General features: G+C 43.3%; 1 protein-coding gene across 2 annotated transcripts in view; it reads right to left on the bottom strand.

Annotated features, from left to right (window-relative positions):
- Positions 1 to 2,426: 2,426 nt before the first annotated feature.
- REEP1 (receptor accessory protein 1) overlaps positions 2,427 to 23,088 on the bottom strand; it is a 62,805-nt gene continuing 42,143 nt past the window's right edge. For both annotated transcript variants that reach the window (XM_057381685.1, XM_057381687.1), the window contains exons 6-7: positions 18,956 to 19,124; positions 2,427 to 2,493 (exon numbers count right to left, since the gene is read on the bottom strand). In XM_057381685.1, the coding sequence (XP_057237668.1) occupies positions 2,483 to 2,493; positions 18,956 to 19,124 (180 nt within the window). In that variant the 3' untranslated portion in view covers positions 2,427 to 2,482. The remainder of the gene's footprint in view (positions 2,494 to 18,955; positions 19,125 to 23,088) is intronic.

Raw genomic sequence — 23,088 nt, 5'->3', positions numbered from 1 at the left:
CGACTCGCCGAACCGGGCTTGTTCCTTGGCAGAGGCTCCAGAAAAAGGAACAAAAGCCTTCACGGGTGGTGTTTATCCTGAACGGACACATGTAGCCTTAACACTGAAACGACAGACTTGGGGCAGCCCCTGTAAACAACCTGTGCCAGGAAGGTGAGGAATCAAAGCGAGTGGCTGTTCTCGTCTGTACAGAACACTGCAGCACAAGGAGCACAAGTGCACGTGGTCAGGCATTCACATCTGTCTATCTATACACAAATATACAGCTCCATTGATAAATTAATACTTTTTTTTTCCAGAGATATGAAAAGGTTTATTCTTCTCATTTATACAGTGAATGTTTTGAGAGATATAAGGCAACTCCCTTGTCAACATTTCACCTCAGCACTTAAGAAATGCTAAACAGTCAAGTTTACAGTAAAACAGCAGATTAGACGCACATTAAATAGTTTTAGTGAGAATCAATACAGCGTGTCTGAGATTAGAACTTGTCAGATGTTACGCAGCTCTATGTTGTTGGGGTTATTTGGCATAATTGAGTGCAAACTTGTCAGCTTCTTTTTTATCTTACAGCAGCCCATTGCATAGCAGGGAAACATGGCTTGCTTGCAACAGGATTTTATTTTCTGCTACCAGTGCAGGCAGTTTTCCTATTTCTTTTTAATGTTAGTCAAAAGAAATCAAACTCTAAAGCTGCTTAAAAGTAAAATGCATAAGCTTAGCTCCTCAAAGCTTTTGCTGAGTATCTTSTAGGGACTGACTCTTCTGTAACTGCTCTTTAGATAGGTTTGTTTGGGTTTTTTCTTTACTTTCTGAAGAATYTTTCAAAATTTGCAAAGTATGACTGAATCAGCACATGTAAAGGAAATAAAATTCTCAGGTAATGAGGCCAAATAGTGTGGCAGACACAGGAAATACCTGCTTGCTTTTTCCATTTCCTATCCAGGTCAGATAAACATTTCTGTGTGCGCATAATTTATTTCTTCCCCACACATGTAGGAAGCTGTGGGGGTGACCTCAGAGATCCACCAGATGGGCAGCTGGGATATGGATGCACTCCCAGCACAGAAATGGTTTTGAAGGACATTTCTGAGTTATCTCCAAGCCTGGCACACTCCAGCTGGCTGTTGGCACCCTGGGCTGCTGCACCTGACCCAGATGAACAGTGACCACCATCGAGACYCTGTGGTGATCCATTGGTGATGGCACATCCTACGTAATGCTAAATGCTTTTCTAGTCTATGTGATAGGTCCAAGAGCAAACACAAAGGGTCACGTAATTAACTTATGTGTGAATCTCACATGCTCAACACTTACAAGAGACACCAACTTGAAGCACAAATACACAAACCCTACCATGTCTTCCTCTTCTTTTTATATTTCTCATTTATATATGGATGCAAATACACCACTCCATCTGGTTCTTGTGGTTCTAACCAAACTCCATGCTACAGGAGAAACTCCAGACTTCAAAAAACCGCTCAGACCCAGCACTCTCCTCTGCTCATGCAAGCAGAAGAGCAGCCCCTCACCAGGAGAGCAGAGTGCTGGGGCTGGCACTGCTGCAGCAGGGAAGAAAAGTGTGTTTTCCCCTGGAAGTGCATCACTAAAGCAATTCTAACTTCTGTTGCTGCAGCTTGCTCAAGCCTGGCTTGCTCACACTTTAAAACTCACAGTAGAACACTGGCCACAARTGGGATTTAGTTCTTCTACCCATTATTTTCCATAAAATACTCTCCTGGCTCAGGCTGATCAAAATTAGGACTCCCCCTTCATTACATCATTAAAACCACTTTTTTTTTTTCTCTTGCACATCTCTTCCTCATCCTCTGTAAGTGGTTCTGTCTCTGTGAGTTCAGCACAATGATTTTCTCAGAACACATGATTTACTTGCAGAAAGAGAAACGCAGTTGCAACTCAGTTCTCGCTAATGAATCTTGGGCATTTTGTACAGTCAAAGTAMTTTGACATTTGTTACATCTTTCACAGTCTTGAGGAGGAAGGGAGGAAAGAGAAATCCATGGGTTCTGCAAATCCACTTCATCAATGATAAAGCCATAAATAAATACACTGTCAATGAAGCATCATGAGTAACTGATTATTGTTTCCGCTGGGCATTCACAGAGCAAGAGCTGTGCAGACACAAATGAAACTGTAAATGTACAGTGTGGGTGGGTGCACACTCTGCAAACCAAAGCAGGACCCCTCACCTGCAGGTGCCTGCCAGGCAGTCCAAGCCAAGGACAAACGCCAGCAGCGTGTCACAGAAGGATGCGGGGAGAGGAGGGAGAAAGGCCATGTCTACAGTGCTGTACATCAAAGCACATCCAGCCCACTGCTGTTTCCTATGTTAYCAACGAGAAGCTCTTTAAGGCAGAAGAGAGACATTCTGTGGATCTTGGTGCTGTTGGCTCATTGCACTCACATTGTTTCAGTGGCAGAGGACGAGGTACTTTTCTTCCTGAAGCGAGGTCTAAGGGTCCTAGGCGGTGCCTGCAGAAAAGCAAGACAAAACCTCAGTGGCATAATAGGAAACATCTTTTTTTCCCTTACAACTCACCCATCTTTGTGGCACCTCTGTGACAAGGATCCCATTCCAGGCATGAAGTAATGGAGAAACAGATCTTGAAGATCATTAATGAATGGCCAGCTGAGAACTAACCTCATTAATAAACTTGTTTTATACCCAGGTTACACCAACACCTTCCCCTCTGGTGCTTGGTTAGAGGTGTGGCTRAAGATTGCTAATAACACAACAGCTGAAAGAGCCAGGATAAACTGGTGCCATTTACAGCAGCTCTTGGATTTAGAGATCAAAGTGGTGGCAGGGAGCCAGCTCTGGTATCTCCCAGCCCATCCTGCACTGCCCAACCCATGCACAGCTCCTCGGAGGGTACAGCTCATGCCATTACAAAGCTGAAGGGTACCCAAAGTGAAACACACTGGAACTGTACTTCTTGTGAGGCAGAACTCTTAAAAATCAGCCTCTTGCTTCGGAGAGGCCAGACACAATCTGTTGAAATTATTTTAGCAACCAAGTATTGGAATTCTGCCTTGCAGCCAGCTGAAGCARAGCTTTGAAAAKGAGYCCTGAATGCCCAGGAGGAGGCAGACCAACTCCATGAATTTGGTTTCCTGTGGTTAACCCCATTCTCTAGACTCACAGACATTAGTTAGGCTAGCACACAAATGAAAGAAAAAAACCAAAAACTGCAGTGCTTACTTCTCTCAGAAGAGTTCTGTTATGGCATTGTGAACTCCACAACAAGAATTAGTTAGGATATATTRCAACAAAGCATGATTTCTCAGTGTGAAGCCCTGTCATTGCATCCAGTAACACTGCAAGGTGTGGTTCTACCCCATTTATGTAAATACCCAAATAATTGTTTTCTTTAAGAGCATTAACCAACCTGTATTTACCTGTAAGGGCCTGACAGGACCAAAGCAAGGGCTTTGTCATTTCTGTTTATAGGACTTTCAAAGCCAAGACCATACCAKGTTTCTGCATTCCCATGATGCAGTGAGGTATAAATAATCATATAGACAAGGGACTGTGGAATGGTAAGGTTTTGTTTAGAAAACACCTAAATCTCCTTTTTCARCTTGACCATAAACCAAAGTAGTTTCCTGCAGAGATGGGACAAATCCAACACTTCACCCCATCTYTCATGCCTGAAATCTTACCCCAGGTCCCCAACAGCACAACAGATCTGGATGGGTTGGGTGTGCCCAGAAAGGCCTGGCTGGAGCAGAGCTACGGAGCAAAGCTGCTGTGCACAGCAGGAATGGATCCCACACCACACCTGAATCCAGAGCTGCTGGCTTGGAGCTGCTGTCTGTAAACCAGGAGTCCTGGGACACAGCAGACACGGAGAGCAGGACTCCTCCAGCCTGGGAGAAGGCTGCTCTGGGAAACCTCGTGGCTCTTAAAGCAGAACTGTCTTTAAGTGCACAGCAAAGACAGTTGGTAATGAACAGCCCTGCCTCCAGGCCACTGGGCAGCTCTGAGAGTAGCTGGAGAGGTGGAACAGAGCAGCCCAGACTTTGGTGGGATTGATGAATCCCCACCAGAAGGGATTGTACCTGTGACCAAACCACACTGCTCTGCTCCCTCCCACTGRGATGGGAACAAACCCAGTTTGCCACAGGTGGAGATCTCCTGGCTCAGACTGRGATCTGCTGGCTCTGGCTCCATCCATTCTGCCCAGATCACATCTGCACAGAGGTTTTATTTCCTCCATAACAAAATGTTGCTAAAATTGCTTTTGGCCAACCACATTTCCTTTAGTTCTTTTTTTTTTTCCATGAAGCAACTTAAAGCATATTTAATGAGTTCAGACCAAAGAGAGGTGTTTGTTCATTTGAAGATTGCAGTTGAAGACTCAAGGAATGTCACAGAAGGAGGAGTCTTGACAATATGGAAGTACCTCAAGGGGTTGATCCTTCTTTTTGGGCCTTTTGTTCATGGATGCACTGTCATTGTCTTCATCATCTGAGAACACTGAGTCTTTTGTTTCATACTTTGTCTCAAGTGGCTTCTCATACCTAATGTCCACACTTAATTCACCTATTTAACATGGCCATTTGCAGCCTAAASGTGAAGACAAAGGATGGAGGAAATCAGTGATGGTTTGATTCACACAAATCAGTCACCTCACTGCAAAGCCATGCATCTTCCAGGGATTAATAGGCAGAGGGGTCACACATCACACTAAGAACAGCTGTGGGGTTAGGAATCAAAAAGCTCCTGTTTACAAAGCCATTATAAAGCCCTATTTTTGATTATTTTACATATAATTGAGACTAAATTCACAGTCTCTGATGTTTGGGAGCTTGACATGAGAAAGATGTTTTCTTTGATTGTTCAGGGATAAATAAAATATTCAATGTCTTGAATTGCTCATTCCATCCCTAACTCCTGCATCTATTGTTCCTCTAGAAGACTCCAAATGTTGAAGTGTGTTGTGAAGGGTGTTGAAGTCCTCTGGTAAGCACAGAGAGAGAGCTGCCTGGGATGCAGAAATGTGAAACACAGCAGCACTAACAGACTTGAGAGCAGTCAAGGCAAGCACTCAGAGATCCACTGAAGTTCACCAGGAGTTTTACCAGGCACTGAATGAACCCTCAGCAAGTGGGTGKGCTGCTGGATGACCAGGGCAGGGAAAAGTCTCTCTTTTGTCACTCTGAAGTAAATGTCATGGAGGATTAGCTCTGCTGATGGATCTGAAGGCAGTTTATTGCCCCATAACYACAGACCACAAAGGCTTGGTGTTTCTTATCCTCCTCATTTATGGCACAATCTTTGTGGGACTGATTATGTTACACAATCCATCTGCTGTCTGAATACAGACAAAAATGAGGAAGTATTTTTAATGACCAGTCCAAAGCAAGAAGTACAGAAGAGGAAATTCAACATAACCATGCCTCCTGCATCTCCACAGTTTCTTACCAGCTGGGCTGGAGGTTTCTCTGTTTAACTGAGAAGGCTTTTTTTGATTCCAAAACATGTCAGGAGTGGAAGTATTTGTTGTTTAGGTGACAGTGATCAGAATTACTGGGTCTATACTTCGATTGAATGAACATACCCAGAAATAATGCTCTGTGCTTCTTGTCTCAGCCTGACTGTAAGAGGCTGCTGGACCAAAGACTAGACCCCAAATACTGAAATCAAAGAGGATTTTTAAGCATCTAATACTTACTAATCCATTTTGATTCTTAAAGCCCAAAAGAACTGAATTCTTYGACAGCTCTTTCAGTTGGGTAATAGACAGAGGGGAAATGATTTGGCTACAACACCACGWGTCACGAGCAGGTCACTGGGGCTCTCTCCAATGCCAAATTAAAGTCAGCAGCTAATCAYTCTCAGCCCACAGGATGCAGCTGCTGCTTGAGACAGCAGCCTGTGCACACCATCCTGTACCCACTGACCCTGTGTTTTTACCCCTTTATCACCATTTGCATGGGCAGGCTGGAAGACACCACTGCAGGTTTCCAGGAAGAGCTGGAAGTTGACTTTTTCCCCAGMTGTACTGAAGATGTTGATAGTCACRTTGCAGAGAGGCCCAGGATAATGCTGAAATATTTTTCTTCTGTGTTGGAATGTAGTGTGAAAACTGCACCGTGGGGAGAATTAAATGTTTTCTAGACCACATGGCAAAACACTACAGGAATGTTTTGGTTTACTATTTTATCACTCCACTTGGGAAGTGAGCTACCCAGGAACAGCCTAGCTTAGATCCTCTTGGATGTGGAAGCTATCCTTTGCTGCCTCCCTAGCCAAATAAAAATTGAGTCAAGTTTAGTAGAAATGGGTCAGGACTTCTTTTAATGGCCTCACTGAGATTTGCACAGTGGCCCAACAACACARCTCAGGCCATGTGCCACTGCAAGCAGACAAGGGGTCTGCCCATGGAAAAAGGGCTTTGGAGGGGTGTTGGAGAACCAGAGTTAGGGTGTTCACTGACCAGAGTGAGGAGACACTGKCTGCTGCAGCTGAGAGCAGATATGACAATGCAAATGTGTGCTACTCCCATTCTACAACCACTCACTCCATGGGAAAAGGAGACAGAAGGAGCTGTCAGCCTGATAATGCTTCTGTGAATCCCATGCTTTTGCAGCATTCTTCATTCTCTCTCTCTTAAATTGGATGCTGGGCAAAAAAAATACCCAGGCAGCTCTGCCACCCATGTCACCTCCATAGCAGGCACAGTCTCCTGCAGGTTCTTCYGTTCTCCCCGTCAATCCAAGCATCACATCCATGTCCTGAAGCTGCTTCCATGAAGATCAAGAGGAGAGCTCAACCTCCAAATTGGTGCATGCTGCTTTGATCCCTGCAGCTGAGAGGTTCTGTAAAGTCCACTGAAAGTTGGGCTGATGCCCTCTTCTTCCCTGCTCCATGTCATTGTGAATGGGACACTGAAAACCAGCCAAATGGGARCCAAAAGCAAAACCCAAGTTTTGCTTCAGCCTCACTGAACTGGAAACAAGAGGAAGACTGGCTATCCCAGGCCTTTCCACTATTTTTCTGAGCATTGATTAAGAGCAGATCTTGAATACACAGGGCAATTTCCTTAAGACACAAGAGGGAAGGATTCCCTGCCCATTCTGCCTTGGGAAGGACATCTGTATGGTGAGCAACCCAACCTTGTGTTGATCTGCCAGATTTTGTGGGGCCAGACAGTCCCACATTTGTGGAAGCATTATGCTGTTGTGGGATGGGGCAGAACTCATCTCTGAAGGGTGGCTGCTATGTGAGCCCCAGCTCTRAAGTTGTTTGTTGTTTTTTGTTAACATGGTGATGACAAAAAGCTGATTTTCTGAAACCAAGAGAGTGAAYAAAAATGTAAAGCAGGGGGTTAACCAGAAGAGCAAACATACATGTGAGGAATTGGTRAGAAAGGGGATGGAGGTTTAAAGTGAAAGAAAGGGTTCTGGGACACCAAGGTTTGTTCCTGGAGAAGGTAAAGACTGAGGAGCAAAACACATTTTCAGGGTTGAAGCGTGCGTTCTGAGGACAGCACTTGGCCTTGGGTGACCTCCTGTGTGCTTCCAAGAGCCATCTTTATGGTGTGAGGCTGTGGGGCCTCAGGTCACTGTCACATGTCCCCAAAGCAGCAGAGTCAGCAGTGTGAGCTGCTCCAGGGAAGCAGACAACAACACAGGGACTATCACAGCCAGGAGGTGGCTGTGTAAAAACACGGATAGTACAGCAGACCTTTGCCCTGACTCTGGGAGATTCACTCCCCCACAGTGGGCTGTGTTTCAGGTGTCTCCACCTGTTACATTTATGTCTCCACATCTTTGTGTGAAGGGGCTAAATTGCTGCAGAAGCGGAAAATGGGCTGGTGTTGCCTCTTGCAAACACCTTTCCAGTGCACAGAGCAGATTACACTCCTCTCTMCACTAAAGCAAGACAGAATCTGACTGTAAACAGTCTAAGGAAATGGACCCCTTAATTACAGTTCCTATCATGCTATCATAATTCCCCCAAAGGGAACTGATACAGCCAACACATTGTGTGGGAAGCCTTGAAAATGGGCACATTTCAAGGTAAGTAGCCATTTGAGTGTTCTGCAGAGTTGGGATCTGAGCTGTTAATGCACCACAGGGAACAGCCCAGCATGGAYCAGGAAATGTAGGGCCAGATCATTTCAATCTTTAATCTCTGTGATTCAACAAGCCTAAAAACTCTACTTGCAAAACTCTTTTTACAGCAACATCTGGGATTCAGTAGCATGCTGKTTTTTTCAGCAATCACTTTGGTTCAGACTCTGGTCCATGCTGCTGTGTAAATTTGTAGAAAATTCCTATGGATTTTCACAAATACTACCCAAGTCAGGATCTGGCCCACTCTAAGCATGAGTGAGCAAATGACTTTGATCTAGATCCTCTGAAAAATCTGCACACTTAAATACAGTTACAGTGGGAATCAGGMAACTTTGGGAGAAATTGGASCTCCCCTTATTTTGCTGGGCACAAWACTTCTTTCTCCCATCAYTTTAATTCCTCAGGAGCAACAGGGAAAACCACAGCCACAGACTACACAAACCAAGAGYGAGGTATTGTATTATTGTAATGGAAGGTGAATTCACTCCAAAGTTAAGCCTTTCCAGGGGATCATTCATATAAAGAGATTTGCACACCACATRATAAACACAGGAGAACAGATATTTATTATACGATGGCCATCAGCTTCTTTCCCCTGCAACAAAGATAAATTCACCATCATTTCCAAAAAACATTGACCCAAATCCTGTAGTTCCCCAGCAGTTTTCAYTGACAAACCAAGGAGTTAGGAGCAGCCAGCTACACCAGCACACACTGCCCAGGAGCCACAAAACAGAGGCAGACATCTTTCCCAAAGCTGGAGTCAAATGCAACCAAAGCAAACAAGCCTAATCACATCAACAAAGTCATCCGTTAATGAAAACACATCCCACAAATGAGTGAGTTGTTAAGTGCTAGTCTATTCCAAACACCTCAGAGGAAAATTCATGCAATCTGTAACACTTACATCAGAGTCCCATAATATTTACATAGAGGAAAAGAAAGAATAAACTGTTAGGAGAAAAYATTTGGGTGCAGAGGGGGAAGGAACATTGTTTCAGAACACAGAAATATTCATCTTTGCTTTTATCRTCTCTGTCATTCAACTGGAGTTTATTAAACAACAATTAATGTTTTAACTTTCTGCTGGTGAAATGCAAATGTACTTTAAAAACCTACTGATTTTCTGTGCTTTTTTTTCTTCCCTGAAATAACCAAAATAAGCATGAAACTATTTTTAAATCTCAAAATGRGAAAAGCACAAATTGCCATTCATAAGTACCCGTGCTAAGTGATGCAAACCAGCTCTGTAAAATTTTTCTCCAGTATACTTAGCAAAGAGAAYAAAATGCCTAGAGCAACAGAAAATTGCTGTTTGTTCTTTAGGTTCAATAAGGTTAAAAAAAAAAAATCCCTCGAATGAAAGCTGGAAGCAAAACTGGCTAAGAATCAAAATAAAACCACCTACACRATTTAGTTGAATTAGTTCAGAGATGYACAATCAGCCCCCTTGACACAAAGTCAATTAGCGTTTCTAAAGCAGTTTCCACTATAATAACTCATGTGTAGTTCACAGCATACCACAAAGAAAGGGTTGGATTTAGCTAATAGACCAAAAAGGTGATTTGTTAAAACACAATTAAGTGGATGTCCCATGGAGCTCCTGGGTGAGCTGTACTGCTGGCTGTGTGTGATCTGTCACCTTGTGGAGCACAACCCTGCAGCGCACACCCAAAGCATCTTATCCATCACTAATAAAGACCCATCCATCACTAATGTYCCTGCACATTTCTCACACTGCCTAGGCTGCTGATCAGCATTTTAGCATTAAATGCCCCCTCAAGTACTTGCAGTCCCAACAGTTCTCCTGATATACAGCTGATTCTTCAATTCATGATAGATATATTCTCTGCAAGAATTAAAATTGTTTCTCCCTCTCAACCATGCCCCAGGTCTTTGCAAGAGCACCTAAGAGATGTTAGTTGAGAGAACACCACCAAACATAACATTTGTTACTTCTTRAATGCCAGTCCCAAGCAAGACTGTTTAATATTGAACAGCATTTAAGCATTTGYCAGGCACTGCCAAAAGACAAACAGATATCCCTGGAGATTTTCACTCYGTCCTCTCTGAAGGGGAAAAAGAGCTCTTACATAATTGTACCATTGTTTCTGAACGCTGCAGCCTGACTTTCCACAGAACACAAAGGAGATAAATCAGAAACTTGGGTAAAGAGCTGAAAGGAGTTCCACCAGCAAAGGCCTGGCCCCAAACAAGAGCAAGAGGATCTTGCACAGGACCTGCCAAAAAGATGTGCAGGAGTACATGTGTCAAATAAGCTTGTATTTTAGTGAAGCTGCCCAGAGCAGAGGAGGATGAATGTCCTGAATTACATCAATGCTTTGTCATGTGCAGACCATGAGGCCAGYGGGAGTGATCCAACAGGGCAGGAAAGGGCTCTCCTGAGAAGGAAACAGCTTCAGCACAGAGAAGGACATCACTGCTGACAGGGACTGCTCCAGCTCAGGGGCTCAGGCTGAGCTCAGCCTGGCCTTCAGGCTCTGCAGAAATGCTCACTCCATGGCACCTGCAGCCCTCCTCCTCATGACACCTTCCCTCAGGATGCCCAGACTTTTGCTCCACCAGCCCATGCTCTCCAAAGAGCTGTGGAGGTTTCTGTGAGTCATTCAGTAARATAATTGAGTTTTACCTGCAAGTGCATTAAGGCAACTACTCCTGCCAAAAAGCCTGCACAAGGCTCTAAAGCTGCCTTTAATATTCCCACTTGAGGTAAGGCTTGACTGTCTGCCCATTTAGATTATGAACTCTTTGGAAATGAGAACTGTTAATGATGGGACTCTGAAATTGGCTACACCAAAGTTTGCACTGAGGAAAGATGAGTGCCAATAGCTCAAGGCAACTTTGTCCTAGCTAAACAAAATTAGATTTCTTCTTCCCCCAGCTTTTTGTGGAACTGAAAAATGTTCACATGATGTAGTCAGATCTCGAAGCTACTAAAGATGGACTTACAAAGGAGCATTTTAATGGCAGGCCACTGTCTGAGAGTGCATTAATGCATCTATTGCCCTGGAGACAGAGAAAGGGCAGMYTGTGGAGACAAAATGAACCCTCTAKGACACAGAGCTCAGCACATCCCTATTGACATGGTCTAARGGACTGGATTATGTTAGAGAGTGGGGCAGGAATAGTAAAAAAAGCCAATCTGAAAGACAGGGTGTGCCATTTCAACCAGATTAAAATTACTTGGGTCCACTTCATTAACATAGTGGACTGATTGCTGCTTTAGCATCATTAAACAACTTCCCTAAGATTAACTCATGACTGCTAAGCCCATAAGGATTCAGTGATTCTTTTTATAAATAACACTTTGAAGTCAAATCCATAAAATTGGTTTAGGTTAAAATTAGAAGGGTGCTAATAAAATGCCCTGTGAATACAAGCACTTCATGGTTGTTTCAACATGAAATACATGAATACACGAAATACAGTTCATTGTCCTGCACAGTGGCACACTCACCCAGAAAAGGGAGGGCAACTAATCAAATATCAGGGTGGGTTTGCCACCCATGCAGGGTGCAAGGAGGCTGTGTCAGGCTGGAATCATCAGCCTCAAAACACCAACACTGCACAGGGCTCTGGCACCAGGTGGAGGGGCAGGGGAAGGCACAGGTGGCTGCAACACGGTGGCAGCACTGTGATCCTTTAGTCCCTCTGCTGCTCTCCCCAGGTTGATCAGTGTGCAAAATAAACAAAAAGCACATGAGATGAGAAGAAAAGGAGTTACTAAGGTGTTTTGCCTCCACAAACATGAGACGCTGCCAGTCTGGATTTCCTTTTTCTCCCCAGACAAGCTGCTTGGCAGTCCCAGCCTCTGGCATGCCCAAATTAGAGCTCTCCCACTCCTTTCATCTGCCACTGGGAAAATATGCAGAAGGGACATGTCTCGGCTCTTAGCAACCGAGTGAACTGGCACAGCAGTTAAAAAGACCACCAGCAGCTAAACCATTCACTGCACTGCGAGGTTTGTAAACACAGTAAATGCTGGGGACAGTGGGGACATTTTKCAAAAATGGTTCTGACAAAAACTGAAGCAGGGAGAGTCTGTTCAAACCTTTTTTGTCATATCAGRGTCTTCTACTGGGCTTTGCTATATACCCTGCTCATCCCAAATACAAATGTGTTCTTCACCGATGGAGAAACATGAGCCAATTCTTAGGGAGCAGAGCAAAACAGGGCTGGGACTGATGAGGGTTTGGTCTTGCTGCATTTACACCAGCACAGAGGGACAAAAGGCAGAGGAGTTCCACTGCACAGAAAGGACATGGCACATCCTCTACAGCAGAAAGGAATTAAGTTCTCCAGAGAGACAATCCCCATTCTTGGGTAACACAGGTCAGTACGATGTGAAACACTGCAATTCTTGCCATCAGCACACACACAGCTCCCAAACCCATTCACAGCTTGGCCTTCCCCTGCTTTGTTCCCCTGGTGTTAGGAAACCCAGTGAGCAAGAGCATCAGGAGCAAGCCAGGCTGAGGAATGCAGCCATGCCCAAAAGGGATGCATGGATGCCAGGACACAGGAAAGCCAGCACTCACCTCTGAGGAGTCTGCACACCGAGCAACACGTGCACACTGAAAGAGGAGCTGAGTGTTAGGAACTCATCAGGCTAAGCCACTCACTCTCAGAAAACACTTGCCACCATTTTGAAGTGGACTGCAAGGCCCTCGTGTGCACAGAAATGTGCCTCGTCCCAGGCTGTATTCATATGGGTGTTAAGGATGGGGTTAGAAACAGCTCCCTGGATCTGTTCTCAGACCACTGAACAGAAGTAACTCCTCACTGGAAGGACCTGGGAGTGTGGGCAAGCTCTGGGTAACACAATTCAAAAGGCTTTATGATAACAAACACAGAGACTTGTAATGCTATGTGTCTGGATTTTTTTCAGTAGATTTAGACTTCTTTGTAGAAGTCTGGCTGCTTCAATCACTCACACAGCTGCTAAAGGAAAGTATCCACAGATCTCTGATCTTCCTAAACCAAGAGGGTCCTACAGGAATTAATATCCTGATAGAATTGCCGTAAGAATGAAAGCAACCAAGGGAATTTCATTGCACCCTTCAGTGCAAATGCAGGTGATTCATAACTGCTCGTGAAGTTTACAGCTTCATCTTGAGCAGTTTGTGTTCCAGGAAACAACTTAAATTTCCAGTTTGAGCCTTTCAATTTAACGCTCACAATGGCATCAATGACTCCAGATWAAAAGAAGTTTTTGAAGAAGAAAAGGGTTTGAGCTCTGTGTGATTTTTTTTAGTTATGATTATCCTGCACTGGAAGTTCTTCCATAGTTTTACAGTCATTTTAAAGCAGCACTGTTGAAAGCAGATGTTCTGCTGTCCCTTGCACTCTGCCTCCACCTTCTTTGTCCCTTTGCTGATGTCTGTGCTGCTGCTCTCTACTGGCTTGAGGATCTGACTCAGGTCAAGAGCAACCTGGAAGCAAGGGACAGCATTCAGCTTGAACTAATTCCTTGACGGGGTCAGCATGTAAAAAATAAGATTTAAATATGTGCAAAGGAAAAGACAGCATGGGCCAGAAGCATGTAACTGGGTTACACCCTTTCAGTGAGTGCTGCCTCACATTGGCTGCATGCTGCTGTGAAACTGAGCTTCCTCAASAGGTCTGAGGTGAGTTCAGCCTCTGATTTCACAGAGAAGGGAGATGATCACAGTTCTGTGACAGTTTATTCTCTGATAATTCAGCCAACATATAAATGGGTTGTTCTCACACATCTTTCTGGTTGATGGGGACTGATACCCAAACACATCCTGACTAATGTCCCCCCACCTTTGCTCTGTACTGCAAAGCCTTTGGTCCTTCAGCACGAGACCAAGAAACAGCCTTGATTCTCTCCTGCTCAGAGGAACAGAGAGCATCAGAAAGCACACCATCCATTTCTGCTTTGAAATCATTCCAGATGAGAATGATCTCAGCCTGGGACATGCTTAAGCAGAAAGGACCCTGGGTTTGGGCAATACAGAGGGTGGCTCCATTGTGATGCTCTGACCCAGGCAGCATCAGCTCTGAACACTGTCCAGTGATGCCACACAAATTAAGGCAATACCATAAGGTTAAAAAGTGCAAAAGCTCCTGTTAATGAAGATAAGACTTCATTATGTGGATTGTTACTGGACATTGGCCAGAACAACAGCATTGCCTTGAAAAATATTTGGAAATATTGTTCTGGAATTGGCAGTTTTCCATAACAATGAGTAGTCACACGACATTTACAGCTCCCAAAGGAAAGAGACAGCTCTGCCTGTGGAAAAAGCACAGGTTGGAACAGGCATCRAAGCTAAAATGTCACAGTCCATCATGTGGATACCAGGACAATAAACTGAGAAATGCTGAACCAAGAGTGAAGCAAAAATTCAGATGAAGAAGTGGTGGCCTGCTACATGGAGGAAGGGAATCATCAGGTGTGCTGTCAAAGGAAGGTTCCCTTTGAGCAGTGACAATGCCTCGTGGGATTTGCTGTCCCTGGGATCAGCAGCCACTCACTAACCATGGCAGAAGCAGCCTCTGCCTCTTTGTGTCACTTGGCCTTTGACAGGGTGTGAGGAGGAAGAGGAGAAAGGTCTTGCTGTGGGATGAGTGTGAATAAAACCCATTTATGTGCTGGGCAGTCCCACCCCTGCAGATGGACCATCCTCACAGCATCCTGCACAATGGACAGGCACCACTGAAAGGCAGCAAAAGGTAGAGGGAAAAAAAGTAGCAAAAGGTAGAGGAAAAGGAGCAATTCCCCTTGTCTCAAAGGCACCTCTTGTATATTCTATTTCTTGGCCTCAGAAGACTCTTCAGCAGGCAAAAATAAATGTTTGCTGCGTCTGCATGAGGTCATTACCAAGTGCCAAACTCTTCACAAAGTACTTTGTGTCAAGAGGGGATTCAAAGAGTCACAAATCCAGCACCATTCACATTATAAAAATAACAGTGGAAATGAAACTGGCTGAGTGTTTGTGTAGCCTGGTCCTGCAGCCAGCTTTTGGCCACAGCCACAGCCCACCGGTGTCAGGAGAGCCTTTTCACATGCCTCAGAGGGCTTAGGAACATGCCCAAGAGTTGTGAAACCTGAATCTGAACCACTCCTATTGCTCACAGGGGGACTGGGGGATTTCAAACAAACAAAACTGAATTTTAGCAATCTCTTCTGTGCAGGGAACACAACAGACCTCTCCCTATTCCCATGTCAGTCAAAATCATTTTCTTTCAGATATCACATCTGCTCTTGAACACAGTCACACAACAGGACTGTGGAATCACAACATCACGTTCCACACCTGATCTTGTTGTGTTTCCATCACTGAGGGAATGGGACCCATCTAAATTCCTGTAAACTCAGCCTACAGAGCCCTCTCTTGTCTTTGCCTCACTGCTGTAAATCAGAGTATGCTTCCATACACCATTTGTTCAGCAGCAAAGCTGGTTTGAGGAGCTTCCAGGTCCTGGCCTCTTGATTTTGTGTCCCTGAAAGTCTCCCAAAACAGACATCTATATGCCTTCCAATAAGACATATTGGCAAATTGGCTCCAGTTAAAAATAATCCCCCMAAAATAGCACAAGAAAATATTTTTAATCTGCATCAAATTCAGGATTTCTTCCTCTGAGTTCACMGCTCTTCACTATTGGATGGTTTAAATGGCCAGAGATAGGCTGTTCCATCACCTGATCACCAAGACAGATTTTAGGCTAACAGAATCACAGCATGGTGTGGGTTGGAAGGACCTTAAAGATCATCTCATTCCACCCTCTGCCATGGGCAGGGACACCTTCCACTRGACCAGGTTKCTCCAAGCCTCATCCAAGCTGTCTTTGAACAYTTCCAGTGATGTTAGACATCAGGTGCAACTGAAGCCCCCTGATAAGATAATGAGAATGAAAATAATAACAATAATAATATGAGACCCAAAGAAACCCTYTTCAGCCTAAAAGAACAAAGATCAGTGCCTGAAGAAGGGACCACCACGGTGTAAAGCCACCACTTGTAGCTGGTRTTTGCAGCAGACCCAAGTGGGGTCAGCTCTCAGCATCCTCATGACAGGTCCCATGTGATAACAAGGGTTTAGCYTTTATTGGCTAATTTATTTAATATGCATTTTTATGTTCAGACATCATTGTTCCAGCTATACCTTAATTCCAACCATATGAGTTTCAGAGCTCTCATCAAAAAGGGATGGTGGTTTTGGTCTGCCTTTCTCTCCTGAGTGTTTCATCCAAAATTCCATAATAGCAGGGGCTGTTACTCCTCACAAACTGAGCTCTGCTCTCTTGTCAAAGAAAACGGGGTGAGAACATGGCTCTGTTTTCTCCACTGTGAGCATAACCTTTAACTCCAGCCCTCTGCTAATTCCCTTAATTAGTGTGGTCATAAAGAGATCAAGGAGCAGGCACAATTCTACCTGGCAGCAGCCAAGGACAATCAATATCAGCCTTCTTTGAATYATATAAAACTTCAGTTTCTCTTTTGGGAATCATTATCCTCCTATTTTAAGGGTTCTCTTAGAACACTGGGAATAAAACACTTGCAAAAGGCAAGGGTAAGATGTTTCCCTTTTTGTTGTTTATTTTGGTTTTTGTTTTTATTGTTGCTAACAGAATTAGTGGATTTGCAGTGGGAATAGGATAGAATGAAAAAATAGAGGGAAACACCTCTAAACAGCAAAAAAAATCAAAACAGAATTATGTCCTTTAAGTCTGCTTTGGGTGTCAGGTCACTGATGTAAAAGGTGATAGAGCATCAGGAAAACAGAAGTACAGTGCAGGTTCTATAATTCTTAAGAAGAGTTGTCAGTTGTCTGTTTAAAATGTGAACACCTTCATGGCAAACACGTAGTCTGGGGTATTTTTGCTGACTCCATCTGATGTCACACTCACTATCTCTAAAGCAGGAAAAAAATAGAGGAGTCCAATGTTTCTGTGAGGCAGTGGGGACATCTGACAGGGACATTTATGTCATCTGAGGGCTTTGAGACAGRAGAAAGAGCTGTGTGTCAGCTGTTCTGCAGTGACTGCTCATGCACACTCTCATATATGCATATATTACATGTATATGTGGCACACTAAAGGGCAGAGCAAATTCTGTCTGTCCCTTGCTTATGTCCAACTCTCCAACTAAACAAATCCAAAAGGTGGAATGATGGAACCATGACTAGTGAGCCCAGAGCAGTGTCATCTCACCAGAATATGGCCCTCAGGATGTGATACAATTTGGCTGACACATCATATTCTTACACACACACACACACCAGACTGGACTCTGATCTGTTCTCCCCCCAGATATTCTGACTATATACAGAATGGTGCCCACACGAAACAGCACAAGGACTGCAGAGACCAGAACTGTATCTTTAACTTARTATGATTAAAAGGGAGAGCAAAGCTGTGGTTGGAGTCTCCCACACAACATGATACCACCACCTGCAATTGGAACTACCCCCTGGAGGAGTCTGTCCTATTCTCATTCTCTCTAATGAAATCACCAAGTGAGATGGGACAGATAGAGGTCTTAGAATATATTGCAAATTAAAACCAAAATCTCAAAATACTTGGATCCAAAAATTTGTGATAAACACCTGGCTCAGTCTGAAGAGTTTATAAACTATTTTTCASAGATTCATTCTGAGAGATCCTTGTAAAGTATTGGTAAAAAAAACAGAACAAAATCAAAAACTTTTGTGTTTTGAGACAGGGGTTTGTTGCCAGGTGAGTTGACTTCACTGTYTTAAGAGCAAAACTACAAAGGCCTCTCTACTCAGCATGGAATTAAGACAGCTAAATTATGGCTCATTTTTCACATTATTTATTTTATTTTATTTAAATATGTTACTTTTTAAAGACTTTTCTATTGTGTGTGAGCAGTTCATTTTCAAATTGATTATTTCAGGAAAAGCATATACAAAACTTTACACAATGATGAGAATAAAACCACTGTGTATCAACATTACTGTTTCAGTTTACCCCTACAGAAAATGTATTCAACAGCTAATGTTAAAAAAAKGAAAAGCCTGATTTTCAGAATTTTTAAAAGGTTTGAAGGATACTCTTTAGGAAGGATGAGATGAGGCATTTCTAATACATCCCAAAACTAAAACAAATTAGAAGGGGTAGCAACTATCCAGGCTTGAAACACAGCAAATGTTTGCACAGACCTCAACACACACAAGTTGAAACTGCTGAATTTCTGACTTGCCAGCATATGTTTCACAAGYTACCAAGTGCAACACGCCTGCAACTTTCTGTGGCTTCTCATCACAGCACTTGAGTTACATGATCTTTGGTGATGTGTGGGAATCCCAGCAGCCATCTGGAGCCACCTGCTTGGGGTAACCCTAAAGGTCTCAATTTTTGAGATCTAATCTCCAAAGCTATCTCCAATTAAATAGAGTTTGGTTTGGACTCACAAAGATTTCTTTAACCAAACTTGAAATAAATTGTTTAACTGAATCCTCAGGAATGGATTTATACACTTCAAGATATTTCTTCCCTTTGCTCTATGAATTTGAAAACAAACCTTAAGAGACCCAGTTTTTCCAGCATGGCTTGCAGCCCCCAGCCCAACTTTCCAGCTCAGGYTGCAAGGACTGCTCAGACTTCCTTGCACATTCAAGTCCCATCCCTGGTACCAGGCAGGAATAGTAACCACCAAATGATGACATTGTTTTTTTCCCTGAAGTGCCAAAAGACTCAACAGCATGTCTGTGTCCTGGGAATTCTGGTATGTGCTGCCTGCAGTGTCTGTTTCTCTCTGTTCCTGCCAAGGGCATGACTTCATTGAACRGTGTGATATTCCAGACAACACAACCCTGAAAATAGCACTGCCACTTACCTGAGCTGCCAGTGCCTTCTGATGCACTTCTGGATGTTTTTGGCTGGCTCTGTTTGCTACTTGTTCGTACAGTGACCGAAGGAGGAACGGTGCTGCTGCTGTCTCCACGAATTGTTGAGAGATCCTGCATGCTAAAGCTCCGTAGTCTCTCAGACAGGGCTCCCTGWCCCTGGTTAAACAAGAAAGTAAACAACACAAAGTTAGATCCAACATTTAGAGACTATTTTCCCTCTTGCTTAATGAAATCCATCAGAACAACAGGAAGARAAAAAAATTGCCTCGTCCAGTAACATAGAGATGACAAAAATGTGTTGCTGAAAGCATTATTCCCTCTCTTGGATCTTTTTTTTTTTTGAATAATTCTTTGGAAAACATCTCTGATTCTTCACTGCAGCAATTTGAGCTCAGAGCAGCCTTGGCCACATGTAAAGGAGCAGGATGTTGTTGTAACTTTCTAGTAGGTACTTTTCTTCACCAGGAATGGGTCAAATAGATGCTTGGCTTCAGAATGACAATTAAATGGCCTGCATCAAACTAACTCTCTTTTAAAGTTAATAATCTATTAACTATAATATTCACCTAGCCATTCTCACCAACACACATTTCCAGAGCACAGAAAATCTGAATTTTTAAAGCAATAAAAATACATTGTTAAATTATAAGAAATATTACAATGCATTCTTTCATGCAGCTTAAGAAAGACATAAACAAATGCAATATTTTTCTTTCTCGTTACACTAATTCTCAATCTGACACCAAAGATATTCCTTKGTGAAAGGAATGTARCAGTTCTTTGTAAAGGATGGGTTGGTTAAATGACACTTTTCATTAAAGCTGCATCCCATCAAAAGGCTGACTGGAAGTATTCTGTAACCCTCATAACCACACCACAGTCATAAAGTAGGAACATCAGAAGACTCGATCCATGCAGAATTATAGAATTATTGAGATTAGACAAGACCTCTAAGCTACATCAAATGACATTCAGAATATCAATAGTATAACTGATAAAAATTAGATTTACGTTTAAACATTTCATTGAGGGGTAAMGATCTGAAAKATACTTCATAGCATATAGTCTTGARAAAAATACTGAAGTAAACACATAGAGCCTGATTCCAACATTCTTTCTGCAGCTGTCAATCAGGAATATTCAATAGATGCTTTGACTGWGATGAAATCAGAAAGATGGCAAATAAAAGACAGTAAATATTGCCCTGTTTAACAAAAAGATAAGACACACTGTAGCAATTCACCGGCCAGTTTTATCTGGACTTGTATTTGTCAAAGTAGCACAAGCTGACCACTGCCTGGGGACTTAGGCTGGGGCTGGAGCAGAACACATCTCTGCTCCCTTCTGGGCTGCAGTTTTGAGTATCCTGACCCAGTGTGCAGGTCAAGGCCAGTGGGGAGCTCACTCTGGTGAGAAAGGACCCGTTCTGAACATCCACAGTTGAAGGCAACACTGGACACATCCCTTGCTAAAGCTGTTAGACAACACTAYCAGTTCCCTGTGCACTGGCATTGATCCATTGGGGAGAAAATGCAATAATTTACCTACAGATTGATCAACACCACTTCAGAAATTCTGCATGCACAGCAAAGGACAATCAGTGCCTCTACCTCAAAGAAAYTCCTCAGTGCCTTATTTTTAGAGTGTGTAAGTAGAGAGGGCATCAGGTGCTTATAACTACAGTCACTGAGACAGTCTGCACTTTTTACATTCAAGGAAAGTGACAGAGAAGTAATCTCCCAACTTTTCAGCCTGAAGCTTTTTGTACAAGAAGAATGGTTTCAAACTTCCTTCTCAACTCCACATTTAGCTTTCCTGCAGACTGCTACAGRGAAGCAGCAGACTTTGCTCTTTCTTGCTAGCCTCTTGTACTTTAGAAAGCATTTTAAAAGGATGGGGCTTCTTTGCTCATATACCAAGCCATGTTACGTTTCTGATTTTATATGCTTGGCAGGGGAGTCCTGAGAACTCATWCTTTACCAAACTCACACCTCTGCCATGGCATTTTCCAACCTGGCACAAGAGTTGATGCCTGAATTTTGTCTACTCCTGCCAGTGCTTGAGCCACTCTTGGGATACGTTCTCACTCCAGTTAATCCTCTTAGGCCAGTGTAAGGTAYATTTACTCTGCAAATGTTACTGGGCTGGTAACTGCAGTTGCYTTGCATGGCTGATCAGCTGGGTGAGATCTCAGCTGCCCAGAGCTCAGTGCACTTCTGGATGGGTTTTGGAACTTGCAACAAATTCCTGCACAGACACTCTATCCTTAGTGACTGATTTAAAGCCAACACAAGATATCCTACCCTGCAGCCTGATTACAACAGACAGATCTCCAGTGASAGCAAGCTGGGAGCAATCTGACCATCAAATAATATTTTGCTACTGCAGAATGACTGGGCCAGCAAAGCCAGAGGGTTAGCAACTGATGAACTACTGTAACTTGAGTGCTGTATTCCTCCCAGCTCAAGTGTCAGCAGGGCTCAGGGTTTTAGCCTCCCCCCAGCTGCTCTGCTCAGCCAGCTAACCCAAATTCCATTTCATTCCAGCCAGCAATTCATGTATGGGGACATGAGTCAGGTTAGAGATGAGATTCATGCGTCAGAACAACCTGGCAGGGAAGATGACACYAACACATTGAAAATGAAGAAGATGTGTTAATATTCTTGACTGCACCTTGTGATATAGCAGCAGGTAATGATCAAAGACACCAGAGAGAGCTTTGAAACAAGGGCCTGATAYGTGCCTGTCATCTGTGGGTCTGTTATATCAGTAATACAGAGCCTTGAGCACAGACTGAAGCAGCTGAGCTAAACAACTTTGACTTTCTCCAGGAAAAGGAATTCAAATTGCCTTTTCTTAATTTTTAATTYAACCTGAGTTTCTAATAGCAAAAAYAAAGATTGWTTATAACACAGGTAATAGCAAAAGATTACTGTTACTGTTCCTACCATTCTATGAAATAACTTGTCCAAATATCAGAAATGGCAAGAACAGCAAAGGCCTGGGTTGAGTAAGGGCACTGAACACCTGTGAAAACCTGCAGACTTCCATTTCTTTTCTTTCCAATTTCTGCACCTTTGGTCTTTGTAGGAATAGACTTGATTTAAGCTAGAGCACAGTGTAACACTCACAATTCTTTCACAGTTACCAAATTATTACTTGACCCCAAAGAGAAACGTGACTGAAATTACCACAGAATCAGGATGGTTTCAGACCAAAATGGAAAATATTGTTTACTAATTTACATTTCCCTGTTAGATAAGCAGCTGGTGTATATGAAGTCACAAACATTTGAAATGCCAGCATGGTGAGGGTTTGCACTGCTACATTTTACAAACAAAGGCTTTATCCAGATGTAACGCTTRTTATTCCACAAAAAGACTTATCATTATTAGCAAAAGAAAATAAGTTAATAGCTTTATTTCTCCACAGAATAGATTTAGCACAGCRCATGTTTTGGGCTGTGTTTCATGAAAACAATAGTGTGGAAGATGAAGAGCAGCTGCTTGGGAGATTTTTGTTTACTATGGTGGCCATGATCATGCAGATGCTCTTCCAACTGCTTCAGAAATGAGAGATATCCCAGGAATTTCAGCACAAAGAGAGGATCCAGGTCCTGAAGCAATGCCTACACTGCAGGCCAGAGGCCTCTGTGTTTGCAGCACATTCACACAGTTTTATCCTAGAGAGTTTTATCCTAGAGAGTGTGACAGCAGTAATATCATGACAGTAGCTGTAGTAACACCATTTCACTGTGTCAACAAGAAAACAGCTCAATGTTACTCCACAGCCTTCTGAAAAATGTGACTGGGAGGGCTGTGGGACTAAGGATGACACCACCTCTCTCTCTTCATCACTGAACACCAACAATGATCAGGGTGATTGTGCTGGCAGTGTGGGACCTGTGTTTTGGAGAYTTCAGAGGACACAAGCATGAAGTGGTGCTGGAAAACCAAGCCTTAACTTCCCTGAGCACAAGAATCCCTGCCTGGACTCAACTTCTACCTCATCCAGCTTCTCCTAAGACACACAATGTTCCTGTAAGCACAGCATTTTGATTTTACAGACAGTGAGTTTGCTAGATGGTGAGGTTTYGGTGGCTACAGTTGGGAACAGCTGT

Source organism: Malurus melanocephalus, unplaced genomic scaffold, assembly GCF_030028575.1.
Source record: "Malurus melanocephalus ecotype Western Australia unplaced genomic scaffold, MMel_1.1 scaffold_522, whole genome shotgun sequence".
Taxonomy (NCBI): domain Eukaryota; kingdom Metazoa; phylum Chordata; class Aves; order Passeriformes; family Maluridae; genus Malurus; species Malurus melanocephalus.
Note: the sequence above shows the minus strand (reverse complement) of the source record. Positions and strands in the feature narration are given on the sequence as shown.